This window comes from Motacilla alba, chromosome Z (assembly GCF_015832195.1).
Source record: "Motacilla alba alba isolate MOTALB_02 chromosome Z, Motacilla_alba_V1.0_pri, whole genome shotgun sequence".
Lineage (NCBI taxonomy): Eukaryota > Metazoa > Chordata > Aves > Passeriformes > Motacillidae > Motacilla > Motacilla alba.
Window position 1 is genome coordinate 17,010,769 of NC_052046.1, and position 19,716 is coordinate 17,030,484.

The 19,716-nt window shown below is 39.5% G+C and overlaps 1 protein-coding gene across 1 annotated transcript; it reads right to left on the minus strand.

Moving 5' to 3' along the window:
• Positions 1 to 477: 477 nt before the first annotated feature.
• Positions 478 to 19,434, minus strand: CDC20B (cell division cycle 20B). The gene is given in 15 exon segments (XM_038124311.1): positions 478 to 509; positions 3,271 to 3,382; positions 4,102 to 4,227; positions 5,218 to 5,446; positions 7,951 to 7,975; positions 7,978 to 8,038; positions 8,943 to 8,989; positions 8,992 to 9,061; positions 9,064 to 9,151; positions 10,592 to 10,658; positions 13,284 to 13,327; positions 13,362 to 13,405; positions 13,906 to 13,969; positions 17,217 to 17,325; positions 19,131 to 19,434. Coding segments are annotated over 15 exon segments (1,422 nt in total).
• Between the last annotated feature and the right edge of the window lie 282 nt (positions 19,435 to 19,716).

Consider the following 19,716-nt stretch of genomic DNA (forward strand, 5'->3'; position numbering starts at 1 on the left):
ATACATGAATTAGTATGTGGTTACCAATGGGGATGCTAAGGTAATATAAAATTTATTGCAAAGACCAAAGATAAAAGCAAGACCCAACACTTTATGCTGTTGCTTTACACAGGTTGGATTCCTTCCATGTTTGCTTGAAATATACACTACATTATTCTTCAGAATTAGGATATTTTTCCTTCAGGGTAACACAAGCTACTAAAATTTCACATAATAGACTGATAGGAAAATTTTGTTCTTTTAAATAAATTGTACTGTCCTTTGGCATGTTTTTATTGGAAAGAAGACATATGTTGAATTATTGAATGGACTGAATACATTAATCACTGGCTTTCAAGAAAAAAAGTCACAAGAATGAGCTCAAATAACTGTTATTAAAAAGCCTTGTTGCTGTGCATGCTCTCCTCAGACCCATGTTGTTTTCACAGACAAGACATCCCATCCACTGCAATAAAAACAAATCTTCTCTGTTCTGAGCTAGGGTGGATGCAAGACTCTCCCTTTGTGACCTATAAAATAAAACATGTGTAAAAGAAAAGGAAAGATAAATCAGAATTCTACACTGATTATGCCAGTCATTTTCACCACCCACACTATGGCTTGTACCACTTTACTGCAGCAGAGAAACATGCTGCATAGGATGCGGGAAGCTATCATCCTCTATTGACTGTTTTCACATCAATAACGAGCTGAAGGAAATATATTCTTAATAGGGAGTAGGCTTTAACTGTCTGCACCACTTTGAGGAGACATTCCTGCCAAAGGAACACATTGAACCTGAACTATTGTTCTCCATGCATTCACAACATCAGTCTCATCTGTGTTTGGTAATGTCTCTCATTGCTGAGCTTTCCCATCTGCTGCACAGGGGTTGCAGACAGTTTGCAGCAGCTGATCCAATAATAAGATACTGTCTCCAGTGGCTCAGTTATTACTGCTAAAGAGATATTTTAACAGTGACTCCACTAAGCCATTTAGTGGAACGCTCAGAAAGTGTTTTGAGTTTGTCTGCAGTTGTAGTAATTCTTGGGAGCTACACATGTGAAGCAGAAAGCTACCCAGTCTAGCAGCACAAAGAATGTACCAAATTCATCAATGTGGTTGTACGAAAATCTCACTCACAAGCAGACATTGAACTTGAAGGTAGAAGAAGTCTGCAACTAAATTGAGACTCTTGAGAGCTGCATTTACCTCATTGCTCTGCCATAGACTTCCTGTATCTTCTACAACTATGCCAATGCCAGGAAAACACATGAGGTTTTTATGCACATGGCAGCAAGAGAAATTTGAAGCTTTTTTTTCTTGAAGTTACTGGACTTTGTCTTTTCTGGCTGGGTGAGTTACTGACAATCACACTGGTAAGCTAAACCCCCAAGAGAAAAAAGTCTTCTGAGTAATAGTTTCTCAGATCAGATAAACCACATCCTAAAAGGAAGCATGAAAATAAGAAGTCATGCATGACCAGCTAAAATAAATGTGAGCGACCTGTGTCCTCCCATCACTTGTACCTGAGTTCTCCATGGACACAAGAGAACAGCACTCCTCTAGCTCAAGATACTATAAGGATAAACATGTGAGGGACTGTGCAGCCCTGTGGTACCTGATGAAGGCCACAGGACTGTTGCCAATGCAAAGTCTGCCCTTAAATGGTGAAGCTGATAGAGTGGCTCTCTGGAAACACTATGGCTAAATGCAAATACCCGCTGACCTGGTGCTGAGCTATATGAGTTCCTGATAAACGTTTTTACTTGAATTTCAACACCACTAAATTATTTCAACAGAGATCGGTTTTCTAGCTTTGCTTCTTCTAAAGTTATTGAAATATACAGAATCTTTGTCAATATTTAGGACTGAGATTTTACAACTCAGTGAATTCTTTATTCTGTGTCTGTTCAATGTCTGTAATTACTTTGAAGGACGATGTTGAGTTGTAATCTTTGGAGGCACCCAAAACTATCCACAACACTGATGTAATTTGATTTACAGTTTAAGTCAAAAAGCAGTGGAGGGCAATAGGGGGAAATCAGAGAAGTTGAAATTATTCATTTGCATGGGTTTTGAGTGGAGTTTTCTGGGTTTATTTAATTGTTTCAATACCATTTTCAGGTCAAGTAATTTTCAAAGCAATTACATATTTTGCTTGCCTGTATGTTCACATTGATCTACAACAACTTTCTTAAGGAGTGGACATTATATCCAAACTTTTTCTTTTTTTCTTTTCTAATAAATTACTCTGATAGTTCTATCAGAAGCATCTCAAAACCTGATTCAGTGCTATAAAAAGGTTACTGTCTTTCAGTTGTCATTCTGCTCTGAATACACTATGTGACAATCAACCTAAATTACTAAAGTGCTCAACTGGTGCTGATAGGTCTTCATTCTTTGCTGGGGTTTCAGCATTTGCAAGAGGCTTATAAAATGAAATTCAGTTCCAGTTTGTCAGATCATTTCTGTGGGTGTAAAACTTATGTGGTTAAAAGTGTCTGAGGTTGACTTAGAACCATCTAAGTCACAATCATCCATCACAGCATTTATTCTGATCGTATTTTGATACATTCACAATTTTTCCAATATTTAATTTCTTACAGTAAGTTATTAGGAGTCTTCATAAGCAAGAATATGTCTGTGTAGCAATGATCTGGTCTTTTCTGTTCATGAAAAGCACCAGAGACAAGGAGGCTTAATAGCAAGAAACAACCTCTGTGTATGGTGTAGCCCAACAGCACCACAGAACAATACAGAGCTTTAAGGAAACTCCTCTTTCTCTGTCAGGGTGCAAGGGAAACACTCTGCACCACATTTCTTCACAGAAAAATCCTTCATTAAAATGCAGACATGTCTAAATAACACATGGAGATTTGGTTAGACATCATTTGAAAGCTGGTTCAGTATCCTTACATTATGAGATGCAAAAGCAGTCACATTTGGTTTGTGTTGTCCAGAAGGTCATCAGCCAGAACACACTGGAAGCCACCTGACATTAACACATTCAACCCTAGTCTAGTCAGCCTTAAAAAGAAGTGGAAATACACATCCTGCACCTGGGACAGCCTTAGGAATTATAGAAAAGAATCCCATCATTAAAAACAAGGAATTTCCCAGGAGTAATTTATAACACAGTCTTATTAAGTCAGCCTTTACAATCCCACAAATCAGGATTGTGCACATTAACACAAACGTGTAGGTAACTGCTCTTTCCTGTTTTTTTTGCATAAGGTATGCACTTGCAAAACCAGACTAATTTAGCTAATAAATAACGGAAGTATTTGCCATAGAGTTCTAATGAATTGACAAGCATGGGATACTTCCATATTTTCATCTGATTTCCAGGAAGGCCTTGCTCCATCATCAGTTCGCTGGGTAACCAGAGCAAGGAAGAAATCTAATGCAATTTGAAGTTCTGCTTTAATTTCCAGAAGGGCTTAACATACATCATTCAGAGATTTGAAATTTAATCTACAGTGTTTAAACAAGCTACTGAAAAATAGTCCCAGCAAAGTATTTATTTATTTAGAAGGGCTGTTTACTTGTTTTCAACTCTTCAAAGTACAGTTGCTTTATTGTCCTACCTAAACGTGGTAACAACCTATTAGTATGAAAAAGCCCTCAAAACTCATCCTCAGCTAGGTTATAATAGCTCCAGCAAACCAAGTTATGCTGCTTTACTACAGCTGAGAACCTGTTTCTCTGTCTCCTAATATTCAAATTCCAGAAACAGATGTTTTCTCTCTGAGTCTTACACCTCTCCTCACCCCAATGCTCTGGGAATTTTTCTTCCCCTTCATTATTCTCTCTGCATTTAGGGTTTTGGCCAAGACTATTGTTGCCAGCAAGGAAAGATGATGAAAAGTGTCTGGCTTCAAGACTATCTCCTCTTCAATCACTTCTGCATGGAGACAGAAGTGGTGAATGAGAAACAACAAACTGTTTCTGAGTCAATCACACACGGTGGTGCTGAACGCAGCACAATCGCACATCCAGAGAAAATCCTGCTGTTCCTCTCACTGCAGAACCACCCTCAAAGCCAGTGGGAGTTTGCCAAATGAGCACAGCTATACAAAAAGAGCATAGACTAAGTATGCAGACATTTCATCATTTCACCTGTGAATCTATAATTGCACTTTGGATGATTTTCTCACAATTCGTGTGCCAGACACACAAAATCCCATCTTTCATTCCACCTCCTGTAGCAAGGACTTTTGACTGCCAAGAACACCAGGTCATGGCCTAAAAAATAAAAAGAAAACAGATGCCAGAATAGATTAGGAGATCAGATGGAAGAACAGAGGCGTTTTAGCTTGGAGTCTAGCTCTTAAAATGAACTACAACAACCATCCAGAATGTACACTCAGGGCAGTGTAGGATCCCAAAACTCCAAATGCTGCTTCCCTTGCCCTTGTTTCACAGCTTACACTGTCCCACATACCCTCATAAAACTCCAGCTTCACTGCTTGCCTTTCAGAGGCCACAGACTCACACATTAGCACCACAAGAACCAAGCAGGACAGAGTCTTACTGCCTAAGCTAAGCCATCACAGAAGTCCAAGCAAAGTGGCCTTCAGAGTTTACAAGAGACCTGGTTTCTCCCAGGATATTTCCAGGATATATCTAAGGCTCAGAATCTACCTGAAGAAAAGCTTCTCAAAACTCAATTCCACCTGTTTCAATAAATTTCCCTGACCCTTTAACTCCAGCACTACAGTCCAGCCTCAGATACTTTTGGGAGAATAACCAGCTTGTAAATACTCTACTCTTCTGCCTCTTACTACTATTACCTAACATATCTCCCACACAGACAGAGACTACATAAAGAATCTTAAATAATTTCATTTAAAATTTCCTTCTTCAGATTATTTGTCACCCACAATGGCATGAAAATATGGTCAGGAGGGCAAAAGGAACCCCATATATCAAATTGATTGCAGCAGAAGTAGTTTTCCAAAACTCCAAAAATCAAAATACCTTGTTTGCAAACTTGTAAGTATTACACCACCAAACTTTTCTGCGAAGGTACACAGATAGAATAAATTGTGAAAAATATTATTTCTGTTTGGCAATATATTTACAAAGACTTACTAATCCAGTATCAAAGCCCTAGCAAACCTATCTATGAAGACAACTGGTTTTAAAATTAATTGCGTTACAAACAGAAGAAACTAATAGACATGAGTAAGATAATTTGAAAAATTGCCTGAGCAATATGCCTTCTTAATATACTTTAACTGCTAAGAAAGGAAGTATGGTTTTCAGTGTCTGTCACTGCAATTTCACCCCAGGGATGCTAGGCCAGATATTCAATGTACCACCTCTAGACCAAATTGCCAGCAACAGGCAGGCTAGCAACAATTTCAGGCTGAAAATGCTTTGTTTGTTTTAACGAAGAATCCCAACATGGTGCTGAGCAACCTGGACTTCAAAGTGATGGACAAATCCTAGTAGCGAGCCACTGCAGATAAGAAAAGACAGCATGGGTTTAATGTTGATAGAACATTAAAAGACACTTCATCACACTGATGTTTCTTCAGAAGCAAACCACATCAGAGTGAAACAGCAGAACAACATCGTTTCAGTAAGAGGAAACACAGAACGGCTATCAAAGCACGCCCTGACTGCGGAGGTGACTGACAACAGGAAGGAGCCAAGCAGCCGCACCATTCCAGCTGGGCAGAATGCCTGCTGTCTCTCAAGTTTCTTTTCCATAAGCACAGTGTATGCCACTAATCTACACTCTGTTCAACTGCTGAGCCATTTAATGTAAACTATTTCCTGTTCTTCATGAAAAATCCTTTCACAGGGTGATTTTTGCCAAAGCCGGGTATGGCTCCAAGCCCAACAGAGAGGTAGTGTAAAACTGCATTTTACTGCTAGAGGGCTTTCTGGCAAGTTACCATGTATTCTTTGGTTCTGTCCCTTCCCTTGCCTTGTTTCTCCCACCCAATCCAAGGCTTTAGGAAAATCTGCACAGCTTGACACGGCTGCACTAGCTGCTTGCTAGGAAACTGATTCACTGTTCTACAATATCATCAGTCTGATATACTGTTCCAGTACCATCAGTCTGCCAAAGGCAGGAAGGAATACCCTGCCTGGAAGCACTGCTGCTGTTAAAGTTCAGCTCTTGAATATGGCTGTTGCGCATTAATATGGGAGTTGAACTGAAAATTCTGAAAATACCTTGCAATACATTTTACCATTTCTTATGGATATTACTTACATTAATCTTATGACAAATCAGAAGAGATTCCTGCTGAAATTCACGCTTAAGACTAGTATGACACTGAAATAAAATCAGCAAGTTCAATACAATCCTTCTGGGTATCTCAGAAACAGGTATCTGACATTATTGCAATAAATTTATTTAAGGATTTTAATTATATTAATAAGGGTTAGTAACTGGAGACTTTCCTGCAATGGGTCTTAAAAGTTTTTTCAAATACATGTTGAGTTACTTGGAAGCACTAAAAATGCACACACAAACCTGACTTACTGCACAAAATTCATTGTGTTGTGCTTGTATAATGGACTTTATGGTACTGAAATTTATTTGCAGATTCATGATGATGTGCTGTTGGACTATTTTTAACAACAACAATGACAATGTAATCCCAAAGTCAATTGATACTTTGGAAACTTCCACAGTGAAGTTTAGTGTAAGAATGCTGCTCTAATGTTAGTAACAATTAATATTATTTCCATGTATTTTTTTCTCCTTGTGCTGTTATTTTAACTCTGCCCTAAAATTAGAATTATCTGGTTAATTTCAAACCTAGAAAAAGAAAGCAATGTTACCTAAACCTAATGCGTCAACCATAACTGTAGTTCACAGCTTTACACTGAATTTTATCATCAATTTCTGCTCCAAAGTTCCTGTTGTTTTCACTGCTTTGGCTAAGAGGAAATGTGAACCAAAACTATTTCTTCCTGCAGTGAGGTTATGCCACTTGGCACTGGCAGGATGTTACACCTGCATCCTTGTAGCCTAACCCACACAGCACAATTGCAACTGCAGTTTATGAACTGCTCAGCTGGTATATTTGTACCTCCTTGCACCTCCACCTTGCAGACCTCATACAATCACAACCAGAGCATCCTGTGAAGCCAAAAATGGATCTACCACTGCTGCTCTTATCAAGAGATACTAGTTTCATTGTGACTTAACAATAAAGTCAGCATACCCTCGCCATTATCTTTCTATTTAAGTAAAACAGAACACTAACATATGATCTTAAAATCACAGAAGCATTCATCATGCACAAGTCTCTCCTCAGCCCCTTCATGCGTGAGTCAAAGATCTAAAACAGAAAGTGGGATGACAAAAAACCCACAAGAGTACATCTGATCTTTGTCATCTGAGCCCACATACTGAAATGATACCTAAATGCAAAATATTTACCTGCTAATAAAAAATACACCCTTGAGATGCAAAGGTCAACCACTCCATCCCTTCTTGGGTTGTAGATAGCAATGAGCTGGCCTTACCTTGCAGATACACAGCTAGAGAGGCGTGCAACTCTTAACATCTGTGCTTTGCTGTGCATTTGGAAAGACAGATGGAGCCTTGATATCAATGGTGGGGCCATCTAAGTTACATACTCTTTCCCCAGTACAGGGCAGGCCATGATATTTGAAGTTCAGACCAACTGGAGGCAAAACTATTTCAAGCTCAGGCTTTGCACAAAACCAGTCACAGTCTCCAAAGCATAGTGAAATTCTGCAAGTGGTGACAGTTTTTGGAAGGAGAGTAAGAAAGAGACTGCAGAAACAGAGGTTAAATCCTCTTTGGCTGCTTTCCTGTCATACAATAAATCTACTAATGATTTCTGAGATGGAGGAGATATGGGGGAAGAGGTAAATTACATTTGAACAAAGCCAAGAAAATCAGCTAAAATGAATGGGTCATTTGCCTGGGTAAAAGAAGCAAGACTCTTTCTGGGAATAGACTTTACTACTCACCTGCTCAGAGTACAATGATTCCAGCTCCAATTACAGACAGGTGGCCAAACACATTTCTTCGCCTCTTTCTGGTTTCAATGTTCCACAACTGCCAATCCAAAACAAACAAGAAATTAAAATTTGACAGCAGGAAGAAAGAAAAATTTGTTCCCTTCATTTGTTTACAATTTGGCCACTCCCCAGTTCCAAAACTGACAAAAAGAAAACTTCAAGCTCATTTATTTCACAAGTAAGACAATGAGTATTTCCAAATTTTCAATACTTTTATCAGTCATGCAGAAGTCAGACTGTATTGAAGCGGTACATACCTGTGAGGTTAAAGCTATTTATTTGCATGTCAGTCTTTATGAGTTCATACATGGAAGCACTGTACTTCAGTACCTTCAGATTGCTGACTCATGACTGCAGCAGGTAGGGCCAGTTCTTATCTTAGCATCTCAGCTATAGTCACACAAAATCATCTTGTTAGTAGTAGTGTAACATAACAATAGGTACAGATATAAATGTATAATCAGACTGAAGTCAAATTCTCAAATGTGAACCTATAAGGAGTGTTTTGTTTTGAATTGAACTGTAAAGACATTGACCACTAGAGTGATCTCAGCAGAAGACATACAAGAAAAACATAGCCTGTGCTGAATAAAATACTTAAATGAGAGTTCCTCTTATGGATGGAAAAATAATCTGATTGTCACTGGAAAATTGAATCATTAATTTAGTCATCAGCTCTTTTTGTTTTAGGAGCTTCATTACGTGCAGCTAATTCTGGATGTCACTAGGTCTGGATGTTCAGTAAGGTAGAATATGATACTGATAAGTGACACATATATTTTCAGCAGAGTTCTTCTGTGGTCTAGTCAACCTTTTCCATTTGTTTCCAAAAAAAAATATAATTAAAAATTAAAATTTTTAAAAAAATCAGTATCAAATAGTTTAGTAGCTGCTTTAGCTAAAAATGGAGAAAGACCAAAAAAAAGTAAGTTATCTAGTACTTGCACTTCTCCATCACTGATCCAAACTGCAAGGCATATTCCTTTTCTATCCAAGCCAGACATGAAATGTGTTTGGAACTGGAATTCAAATCAATGCCTTCAGCGTCTTTCAAATCAAGAGTCCATTCCAGATGTGTGCAGCAGGTCGTAAAGTGACAGCAATGAGATTCTCAAGGCTCCAGCTCACGATGTTTAGCTCTAAAAGAAAGCTACTAAAAATTACTGCAAAATAACAGTGTGTAAATAAGCTGGGGTAAGGGGAAGTATGGTTTGGGGGAGAGAGAGACCACAGAAAAACATCTTGACAATTCTTCTGTGAAACCTTTATTGGCAAGCATTCCACTTACATGAAGGAGAATACCTCTGATAAGCCCATGTCTTTGTACATCTTATCTCCTCAAATGTGTATGTTTGCACAGCAGCATCTGAGTTACAGTTTACCCATTAGAATTTTTTAATCTCTCACCCAGGATTTTACATTGCCACATCACTCACCCAAATTTTTTCCACCAGAAATGAGGCTCCTTCTCCAACAGATACAGACCCAAAACCACCCTTGTTCCAAGGCGATTCTTGTGACTGAGAAAGACATAGGACAGAGTCTATGGTACAGTTTGTCCACCATCTTTGAGTTAATGATAACATTTACTCTGCAAGTGGTAGAAGAAAATGCAAAAAGTTATTAAGGAAACTCTGCCCCTCATGTTCAGGGCTTGCTCAGTAAATGTGTGATGGGAGTACTGCTTCCATTGTCCCTGACACTGGGCACACTGCACTTGCAAAACAAATCACTGTAATAATTAGCTTCAGCAGCACATGGTGAGCAACATTTAACACCAAACCGGAACATTCTCATTTTGCATGACCCCTGAAGCAAAGAATGTACTACCATCATCCAAGGCTTGGCATCTTTTTTTGGCAACTGAAATTTCTCTGGAGAACAGCTGAATCCATCAGCCCGTTTAATTATAGACCTGACTGTTGCAGTAGAAATCATTTCTGTAGACCACTGTTGCTATTGTTGTCAGTCTTGGGACATACCTTGTGCATTACCAGTGTATATCATATCAGCAAACGTTTATCCTGCTCATGGATATACATGGACACTTGCAAAAGTATGTTGAAAAAATCTCCCCAGGGACAATTATAAACACATGCACATAAATAGTTTGTTAGATCTTAGGAAGAGCTCAAAATCTTCAGACCTGAGATTTATGTGTGTTCGTGTGTAACTTTTGAGTGTTTAATTTTTGCCCCCTCTCCAAAAAGACATAAGTGAGATTTTACAAGGTGTCATTCAAACCACAAATGATGTCACTGCTGTCTTCCAAAAAAAGATATTTCAAAGTCCACTCAGTGAAACTGCTGCTGTGGTTACTGGCTACTAGAATAGCCAAGGCTGATTGCTGAAACATTTAACTTAATTCAAAGTGGAGGTAGAGCTATTTGATTTAAAAGTTGTATTGAGATCTATAGCTGAAGGAAGTTGTATGAGAGTTATGTCCTGCAGCATTTCCATTTTATGTGAAGGGGACGTATCACCATCTTTCTGGAAACACACAGAAGAATTCACAGTCTGTGAAAAAACAACACATTGGAGGAATTAAATTAGAGTAATCATTGCACCAGCCAGTAGTATGAAGCTTCACTTCTTGGTCCAAAGGTTCTTTGTGGTGGTAACACTTCTAAGCTCATTTTGGGTCCCCTCTTAACATCCTGTATTTGAAGATTCATCACACACAAATCAGTAACACAAAACACCACCACTTTTTCTAAGGCCTAAGTCTTTCACATTCTCATTATATTTGCCTCTGCACAGCTCAGAGGAGGCTTGAAGGGCCTAATTTACCCTGGGTAGGCTCAAAACACTAGACACACTAGACTAGGTAGAAGCCACATTTCACCAGCTTTTTGAAACCTCCGTGCATTCAGTCAGGGAGAACTGAGAACAGGCTCCACTACATTTTGTTTAATGATTAATATAAAATATCTTGGTTTTTCTCTTTTTTTGCCTTTGTTTTTGTCAGAATTTGCTAGCAGCAGAATTGTTCCTGTATGGTCTCCTGCTCCAAAACTTCCTTATATAGCAATTAATTCTTTACTCTCTGGGGTTTATTTCCCCACTAATGTCTGCCCCACCAACACCTAACCACAGGAAAAGGTTTTTAAAACAAACGCTCTTCGATCACACCACACTAAGCTCATGAAAACACAGTAACAAGAAACAAAAGCCAATACAAGTGTGAGAAAGAGGAGTCATCTTTTGTGGTCACTGTCTACATTAGGCTGCAAAGGCTCCTCAGCACTATGAAAAAATCCATATCATTAGTGTTTTGTATGATTCAATGCTAGATTTTTATGTATAAGAAATTATATTGTTATAGTGTATAGAGTAAAATGCTGAAGACCCACATTTTTGCATTTTTTTCTCTCTGTTTTAATTTCCTTCTTGAAATTATTGCCCAGAGAATAGTTACTCATTACAATGAGTCTTAAAAGTTTCAAGGGCAGAATATGATATTTATCTCTACAACTAATGTCTCTGGTTCAAAAAAGAATTCAACACTGATAAAATATTTGTATTCTGTAAATATACACTTACACATTCTACATAAAATTTTAATGACAGTTATGGAAAACTTACATCATAAATCTTTTCCGTAATCTGTCCTTAACCTTATCCCCTATTCCAAAATTCAATTGGACAGACAGTAAATGTTTCTCCTCTCAGCTGTAGTATTCCTTCTTTCTAAAGATGAGCAAGTAGATTACAGCAATTTTTTTCTGTGTCTAAAATTTTGTGGAGATAATTAAGAAGGTTTGCAGGAATGACCTCAGATCTGCACAATGGGATTTGTAACACTGCATTCTAACCTTAAAAAGGTCTAACATTACTGAAATGAAACTTTATAGTACAGATAAGACTGTATTTCTAATATGTAGATTTTTTATTACTTTTGAAAAATATTCAAAGCCTTTCTGAATCCCACCAAGTAAAATAGTTCAAGAAATTTAGGACACTTAATTGTAATATTCAATGAATAGTAACATTTCTGAAACTCTGTATATAATTTTCTTCTTTAATGCTGGTAGCTGGTAATACGCAATGAGACAGTAACAGATTAAATCATCTCTAACTCATTTCAGGATTCTCTTCTCTTTTGAGTAATTCATCTACCCCAAATCATATTGGTTACCCTTTCAGCTCTATCCACCTACTTCATGGGTATGTTAATATGCATAACAGGTAAATGTTAACAGGCATTTCTTAGTGGAAATTAAATTTCGCTGTGTCATTTTGTTATTTTGTCTGGGTAGTAGTGAATATCACTATTTTGATAAGATTTTGGCACTCACATGACTGTGTCAATTCTCAAAATGAGACTCAGGAAGTGATAAGTAGTCAGTACTGTCCCATCAAACTACTCAATTAACAAGTAGGTGGGATCAAACTTGGTATTCTTAAAGCCTCTATTCATTTGTTATCAAGGGAAAAAAAAACCACTGGGATTTATCCCTATAGTGTTGCTATCAACTGCTCTGAAATGAGGCTTATTTACACTGAGGAAAACAATGAAAGAAAATACAAATCTATCACATAAACCCCATGAAATAAATAACATAAAATTTCTTCTACAAGGGGTGAAATCCACAACATACAGAGAAATAGCCAAAGCACAAAAACAAATAATCCGTCCAAGACAGAAGACACCAAAATATTAGTCTGATGTTTAATGAACTGTATCACACTCAAATAAGTACAGGAACACCAGTAAAATTTGTCTTCAGGTTCCTCCTGTTTTCAAATCACTTGATCATTCACCCCCCCCCTCTAATGCCCAGTCATTCATAGGATATTTTATGTAGCAAATTAATCAAGTCTCCCACAGATGAAACCAGCAGCAGTTTTAGGGAAAGTTTGACCTTTGACTCCACTATCTCTGCATGCCCTGATCTCATGTACTCAGCAGTCCATATCACATATATCCCCTGCCCCTTCCACAGCACAACCCTATACTGCTTGTAGCATTCTGAAACACAAAAGCTATAGGAAATTAATGTTTTAGGACCACCAGTGTATCAGGTGGGGGCCAAAGGAGAGCCAGGTAAAATGCTAGGAGTTAACCACACTGAAAAAGCTGGAATACTATGTTATGAGAGGTTATGAGAACTCTAGAAATAGCTGTTATGAGAACTCTAGAAATAGCTGTGGGCAGGTAGCTCTCAGCCACTTTGTATTATTCTGTAACACTTACTGGAAGAGGTAGATGCACTTCTTTTCCAGTGTAGATGCAGACTGTACTATCTTATTGTTCAGTGTGCCTGAAAATTGGAATGTACCTTTCCAGATGCAACTAGTATTTTCCCAGACCTTCACATCATCACTTTCTATATCCAACCATATCCAACTTTCTATGCTATTTCTATGCAATGCTATATCCAACCTCTGGGACCATTGGAAGCTAAGCTGAAGTGAAAATATGACTGAATTAAGAAGTCAGTTGAAAAATATATTTAAATACCATGGATAACACCAATCCCATCAAAGGACTCAATAGTCGTTACATAAAAGCCTCAAAGCAGTCTGTCTCTGGGATGGGAAATGAATAACAAATACAGAATACCAAATCATGTTCAAACCATATTGCTCTAACCTGAGAGACTCAAGACATTTTTCCTTCCATAAAACATAGTTTCATTGCTAATGACCACACACACTTCAACAAAGCTGTTTGAACAAGGCCCCTTAGCAGTGGAAGAAGGTCCAAACCTGCACATCCAGAGTTACTGCCTGGGTCACCTGTCAAACCTTAGTGACCTCTTGTCTTCTTCTGAGTTGGCATTTGGACCAGTGTTAGGAGCTTGCAATGACGTTTCCTGGATGCTGTCAATAAATCCATCTGTGAGGGAAGGGCAGTTCTGTGGTGCATACACTACAGGGCCATTGATTACAGCATGACACCTCCTGGATGTCAGAGTCCTCCCTCAAACCAGGCTCACAGACACTGATTCCATGATCGCATTCCCTAAACCAGTGTTACAATATAAAGTGGAAAATAGCTACAAGGTATCTCTGAGGAATATGATCTTAAAAATTGCTTTAGAATTTCTTGGGGTATGAAAGAAAGAGATGATGCAGCAAAAATAAGGAAAGAGATATCTGAATCCTTAGGTCTTTAACCAAGTTTCAATGACTCAGATCAGCTCACACAAGACAGGAATATCTTCATCAATTCCTAGTAATATGCATTTTTTCACAATGGTCACTGAGATGAATACTCTGATGCCAATTTTCTGTTTGTTTGGTCATTATTATATATAGTAATTACTACATAGTAATGTGGAAATGCAGCAGATATTTTTTATCAACCACTCAAGATTAGTGAATACTTTCTGTACAATGCCTGTGAAATCTGCCATTCTACACGCAGTCAGTGTTACTCTTCTTCAAAACTCTGCTGCAATCATGACAAGAAAGGTCTTAGAAAAACATAACTGGAAAACAGAAGTGTTTCTCCTTTATATATTCCAGCTGTCCTACAGCAGGCCTTCAGCTTTGAGAGGCATTTTCTGTATGATTTATACAGACAACTTGGCAGAAAGCTAATCACATTGCTTGGATATGTATCCCTCTAAAATTAGTGCAGACATTTCTGTAGAAAATTGGTTGTGTAAGCAAGGAAGTAATATTCTGTCCCACAGAGAGACCACACACACTCACTGGTATGTGAGAAGATTCTATTTTCAACAGACTATTCTCAACAGATCCCATTCCTTTATACTAACAGGCTGCACAAAGTAAATAGTCATTTTTTACTGTATTGGAGAAGATAAGTAGATTTTCCTATGGGTTTAGCCAAGACTGACTTTCAAATGGTTTTAGGAAGAACTTACATTTTGGTCATACCACAATGTATTGCAAAGATGCCCATATCACAATTTAGGAGATTGTTGTAGTCCTGGATCTAGAACTCTGAACATATTTGCTCTAACTCAGTTTCTACATGTAAGTTACTGTATAAATCTAGGTTTACACAGAATCCACATGAACCTCGTGAGGTTCAGTAAGGCCAAGTTCAAGGTGCTGCTCATGACTCAGGGCACCCTCCAGTATCAACACAGGCTGCAGGATGAACAGATTGAGAGCAGCCCTGCCCAGAAGGATTTGGGGCACAGATGGATTAAAAGCTGGACATGAGCTGGAAATGGGCAGTTACAGCCCAGAAAATCAATGGTATCCAGGGCTGCACAAAAACCGTGTGACCAGCAAATTAAGGGAGGTGATTCTGCTTTTTTTTGCAGACAAAAGTGATCAGAGGGCTGGAGCACTCTTCTCTGAGGACGGCTGAGAGAGATGTGGTTGTTCAGCTTGAAGGAGGGACCCCAGGGAGCTGTTATTGTAGCCTTTCAATACTTACAAGGGGCTGATAAGAAAGAGAAGTACAGGCTTTTTAGCAGGGCATGTTGTGATGGGACAAGAGGTAATGGTTTTAAATTAAAGGAGGGGAGATTGACACTACGTATAAGGCAGAGATTTTTTACAATGCGGTGGAGAAGTAGTGCAATATGTTGCCTGAAGAGGTGGTGGATGCCCCATCCCTGAAAACATTCAAGGCCCAGTTGGACAGGGCTGTCAGCATCTTGATCAAGCTGAAAGTGTCCCTCATCATTGCAGGTGGTTTGGACTAGATTATATTTAAATGTCCCATCCAACCCAAATAATTCTATTACTCCATTTGAACAGAACAACACGTCCTCATCTTCTAAAAAATGCTCCATTAAAAGAAAAAAAATGTTTTCTGTACATTACTTCATGGAAAGAGTTTATCATCTCATCAAAAAAGAGCACTTACATTCAATTTCTCTGTTGGCTAGATTGACCTAAGACTATTAAAACAATTGCGTTGTTTATTTTAAGAGTTTTAAAATTTACTGACTTTCCAATCAGTTGATGGAGGGGAGCGAGAGGAAAGCACTGTTTCCTGTTAAAAGGAAGAATTTCAAGACTAGTTTGTTTATTAAGAAGATTAAGTGATTGCCCCAAGAATCAGGTTTCCCAGAATGGTATAAAAGCATGGCCTCTTTCCAACATCAAGTGTAGCACTATTACAAAGCATCAGACAACAGCGCTAATTAGCCCATCAATGCTGACATCACCTCCTTTTCTTAGAAGTTCAGCTTAATACCCTCACAGAAACTTCTCAATTATATGAATTAAGGATTATAAAATGCTATTAAAAAGACATTAGATATGCATTTCTGAAGCAAGCTCACTCAATAATTATGGTCAAAAGAGTACTTATGTGAAAGCAGCTATTAACCTCTTCATATGGACTTTGGAACTGGTGCAATCCAGGGAAGGAAAGAACAGGAGAAATTGTAATCACTGACTAAAAAGTTCTATCTTAATATTTAAGCAGTCACAAGGAGATAGCAGTAAAGTAGAGAAGAGGTTTTGAGTGTCATGTTGTGGTAATAGATTTTCTAACATAAGTATCAATGCTTCACACAACAAGTCAATTTTGTACTGAAGAGAAATTTCTTCACTAATGAAGGTAGGTAGATGAAGCATAGATTTATGGTCCAAAAAGACATGGATACTGCCTAAAAAAAGAAAAAAATGTAAACCAGTGTTCACTACAAGGAATAAACTGATAAAATGTACAGAAATAGAAAATTACACTCAAACAGGAAGTGTTCTGAAGTCTTTGTTTCACATGTTAAGCACATTCCTTGTATTCTTTCAACCTTGATCAAAATCTGACCACCTATTTTCACAACAACATTCTCAGAAAGGTACTTTTTGGTAACTTTTTGGTATTTTTTTCATAGCACCTCATTCTGTCTGCGTGACAAAATCAACAGCTGCATCCTGAAGAACTGAAGCAATTATCTTCTACACACACAGTGCTTGTTAAAGCAAGTGGAAAACAGAATCATTCATGTTCTTCATGCATATTTATTTCAATATATGCTTTCTCTCAGAGGTAACAAACCCATCTTGGGGGCTTCATTAGTTTAGTTTTGATCTTAGTTTACAAGATAATAGCCTAGAGAAAAAGAAGAAATCTGAATCAAATAAATGACAAAAAAGTTACTCCTAACTTTTCTCCAGCAGACATTTCCTAAATGGACCTTCTCAAGTTACTGTTATCCATGTCAATAAGGTAGTATCCTCATAAATAATTCCAGGCCAAAGACAAAGTAAAAAAACCCATCAGAAAAGCAAATATCCTGTCTGTATATTTGAATATGGCATAACTCACCTATTACTTTTCTGTTTCAGCTCTCCTGGTATTCCTTCCTTCCAAACCTGTTGCAGCATGACAGCTACGTAGAGTAGTTTTCATGACAGAGAATTTCTTAGGCGTCTGAGGTGTTACTGTAAAAACAGTTTTAATGGAAAAAATTCCTTTTAAAAATGTGCATGGGAGTATATGCCAAGCACTTTTTAGAATAGCACTGATTGTGTAAGAGCAGTACTCAGAAAGCAGATATGCACACTAAGTGGGACAGTGCAAATACTGACATTTGGAGCAATCACTCTGCTTTCCCTTTGTCAGTGAGAAAAACATATTTCTGCAGCACTATTCATCTTATCCTAAAAGAGATGTCTCAACAAGACCAGATTCATCATTCCCTTTATAAAGAATGCCTATTTACTACTGCAGCTCATGTCTGGCCTTAGGTTTATTGACTAGTTACAGAAAATCCTGCTTGCTAGAAAATTAATATCTGATTTCCCAAGACCACACAGGCTTTCACCACTGATTGTAGAGGCAACATGCAGAACTTTCTATTCTAGAAGACAGAAAGACTTCAGACTGTTTTAGAGCCAGAGTTTCCTAGACATGAGCATGCATTACTGAAAAGTTCTGGTATTCTTCTTAGTGGAAAATAGAATTACACTTTCTGACCATAATTATAGGAACATATCCAGAGCACTTAGAGCATCTTTTATTCGTTTTCTAAATATTTCGAGTCATCCACGTAAAGTTCCCTACATCTTCCAGGAAGCCCTTTGTAGACATGCAGCCTGCAAACCCTTCCTCTCTTTCCCCTAGCGCTGCTGGGGAAAAGCAGCTGCAGGAGTCAGCGCTCTGTAAGCTCATTCGACGTTCCGTCAGCTCCCTCTGTTGCTGACGGAGAGAAACAGCCTCCCCTAGGATTGTCTCTCCTCCAGACCGACTCAGAGTACTGGAAGTTTGATCTGCGTTCTGAATGGCCCTCCAGTAGATCTCTTCTAAGGTGAGTAGAGTGTGGGTGACCCCTGGGCAGTGCCCCTTTGTCAATTCATGAAGCCTTAGGCATTTGAGGAAAAACGACCGCGCAAGGCAGGCTCCCCCTCCCATGAGTGCGCGCCACACCAAACCCAGGCCTCCCTCCCGACTGTTCCGCGCTTACAGCTGGGTCTGCAGGAGCAACTCATACGGTAAAGGAGAAGCAGAAGGAAGCAAAAGAGAGGCCTGTATGAGCTCTCCTACCCTTCTGTCAGTTGTTGATAACTTTTTCAGATGTGAAGGTGCTGGTAAAGACCCTGTGGCCTCTTGCAGTCCAGTAGAACTTAAAACCACTCTTGTGTGTCCCACATCACAGCAAAAAATGGCTAGTCTGCCAAAGACACTTCTTGGCTAGGGATAAGACCAGTTTTTTGCTCTTTCCTTTCACCCGGCTCAGTGTCTGTACGGCCTGCTGCCCTAAGCTGTCTGCACACTGGGAAGGGGAATTGTGGGTACAGCTTTCCTTTCACTACAGCAGCGTGCTCCTGCGAGAAAATCACAGAATCAATTAGGTTGGAAAAAACTTCTCAAATCATCAAGCCCAGCCTATAACCTAACACCACCATTTCATAAGACCATAGCACTAAGTGCCATGCCCAGTCTTTCTTTCAACCCTTCCAGGGACCGTGCCTCCACCACTTCCTGGGCAGCCTATTCCAATGTCTAATCACCCTTTCTGTGAAGAAATTCCTTCTAATGACCAACCTAAACCTAATGCCTCGAGGCTATTTCCTCTTGTCCTGGCACTGGCTGCCTGGAAGAAGAGGCCGAACCCTACCTGGCCACAGCCTCCTTTCAGGCAGTTGTAGAGAGTGATAAGGTCTCCCCTGAGTCTCCTTTTCTCCAGGATAAACACCCCCAGCTCCCTCAGCTGCTCCTCACAGGATTTGTGCGGCAGACCCATCACCAGCTTTGCTACCCTCCTCTGGACTTGCTCCAGTACTTCGGTGTAAATTTAAGAAATGAGAGGATGCTGTCCTGGAGCTCGCGTTGCCCGGGCAGCCTATGCAGACTGCTGCAACCCCGCCCTGCCGGAGCCCCGGCAGCAGGGAAATGCCGACACTCACCTCGCACAAATTCCCCGCCTCAGGCTCTTTCGGAAATCCCTGCCGGAGGCCATCCTCCCTCCACACGGACGCGTTTCTCTGGGCGCTGACCTGGCGCCCCGCCGGCCGTGCCGCTGCCCCGAGCTCGGCGGCGGCTGCTGCCATCCTGGCATCGCTTCCATCGGGAGCGCCCGGGCCGCGCCCAGCCTGCCACCTGCGCGCGCGGCAGGACACCAAACACCCAGACTAGCCAAGGCTTACCGTCAGCCTGGCTTTAGTTCGCTCTGGTTTTAGCTCTGCCGTGCCCTTGCCTAAGAGCAGCAGCCGCCGATGCTGGGCTGAGCACGGCTCCGGCTGACGGTCAAACGCGCCAAGAAGGAGTGAGCAGAAAATAGTGCAAAGCAAACGTTTCTGTTCAGATATGTACAGCTGAATCAACGCTGGCAC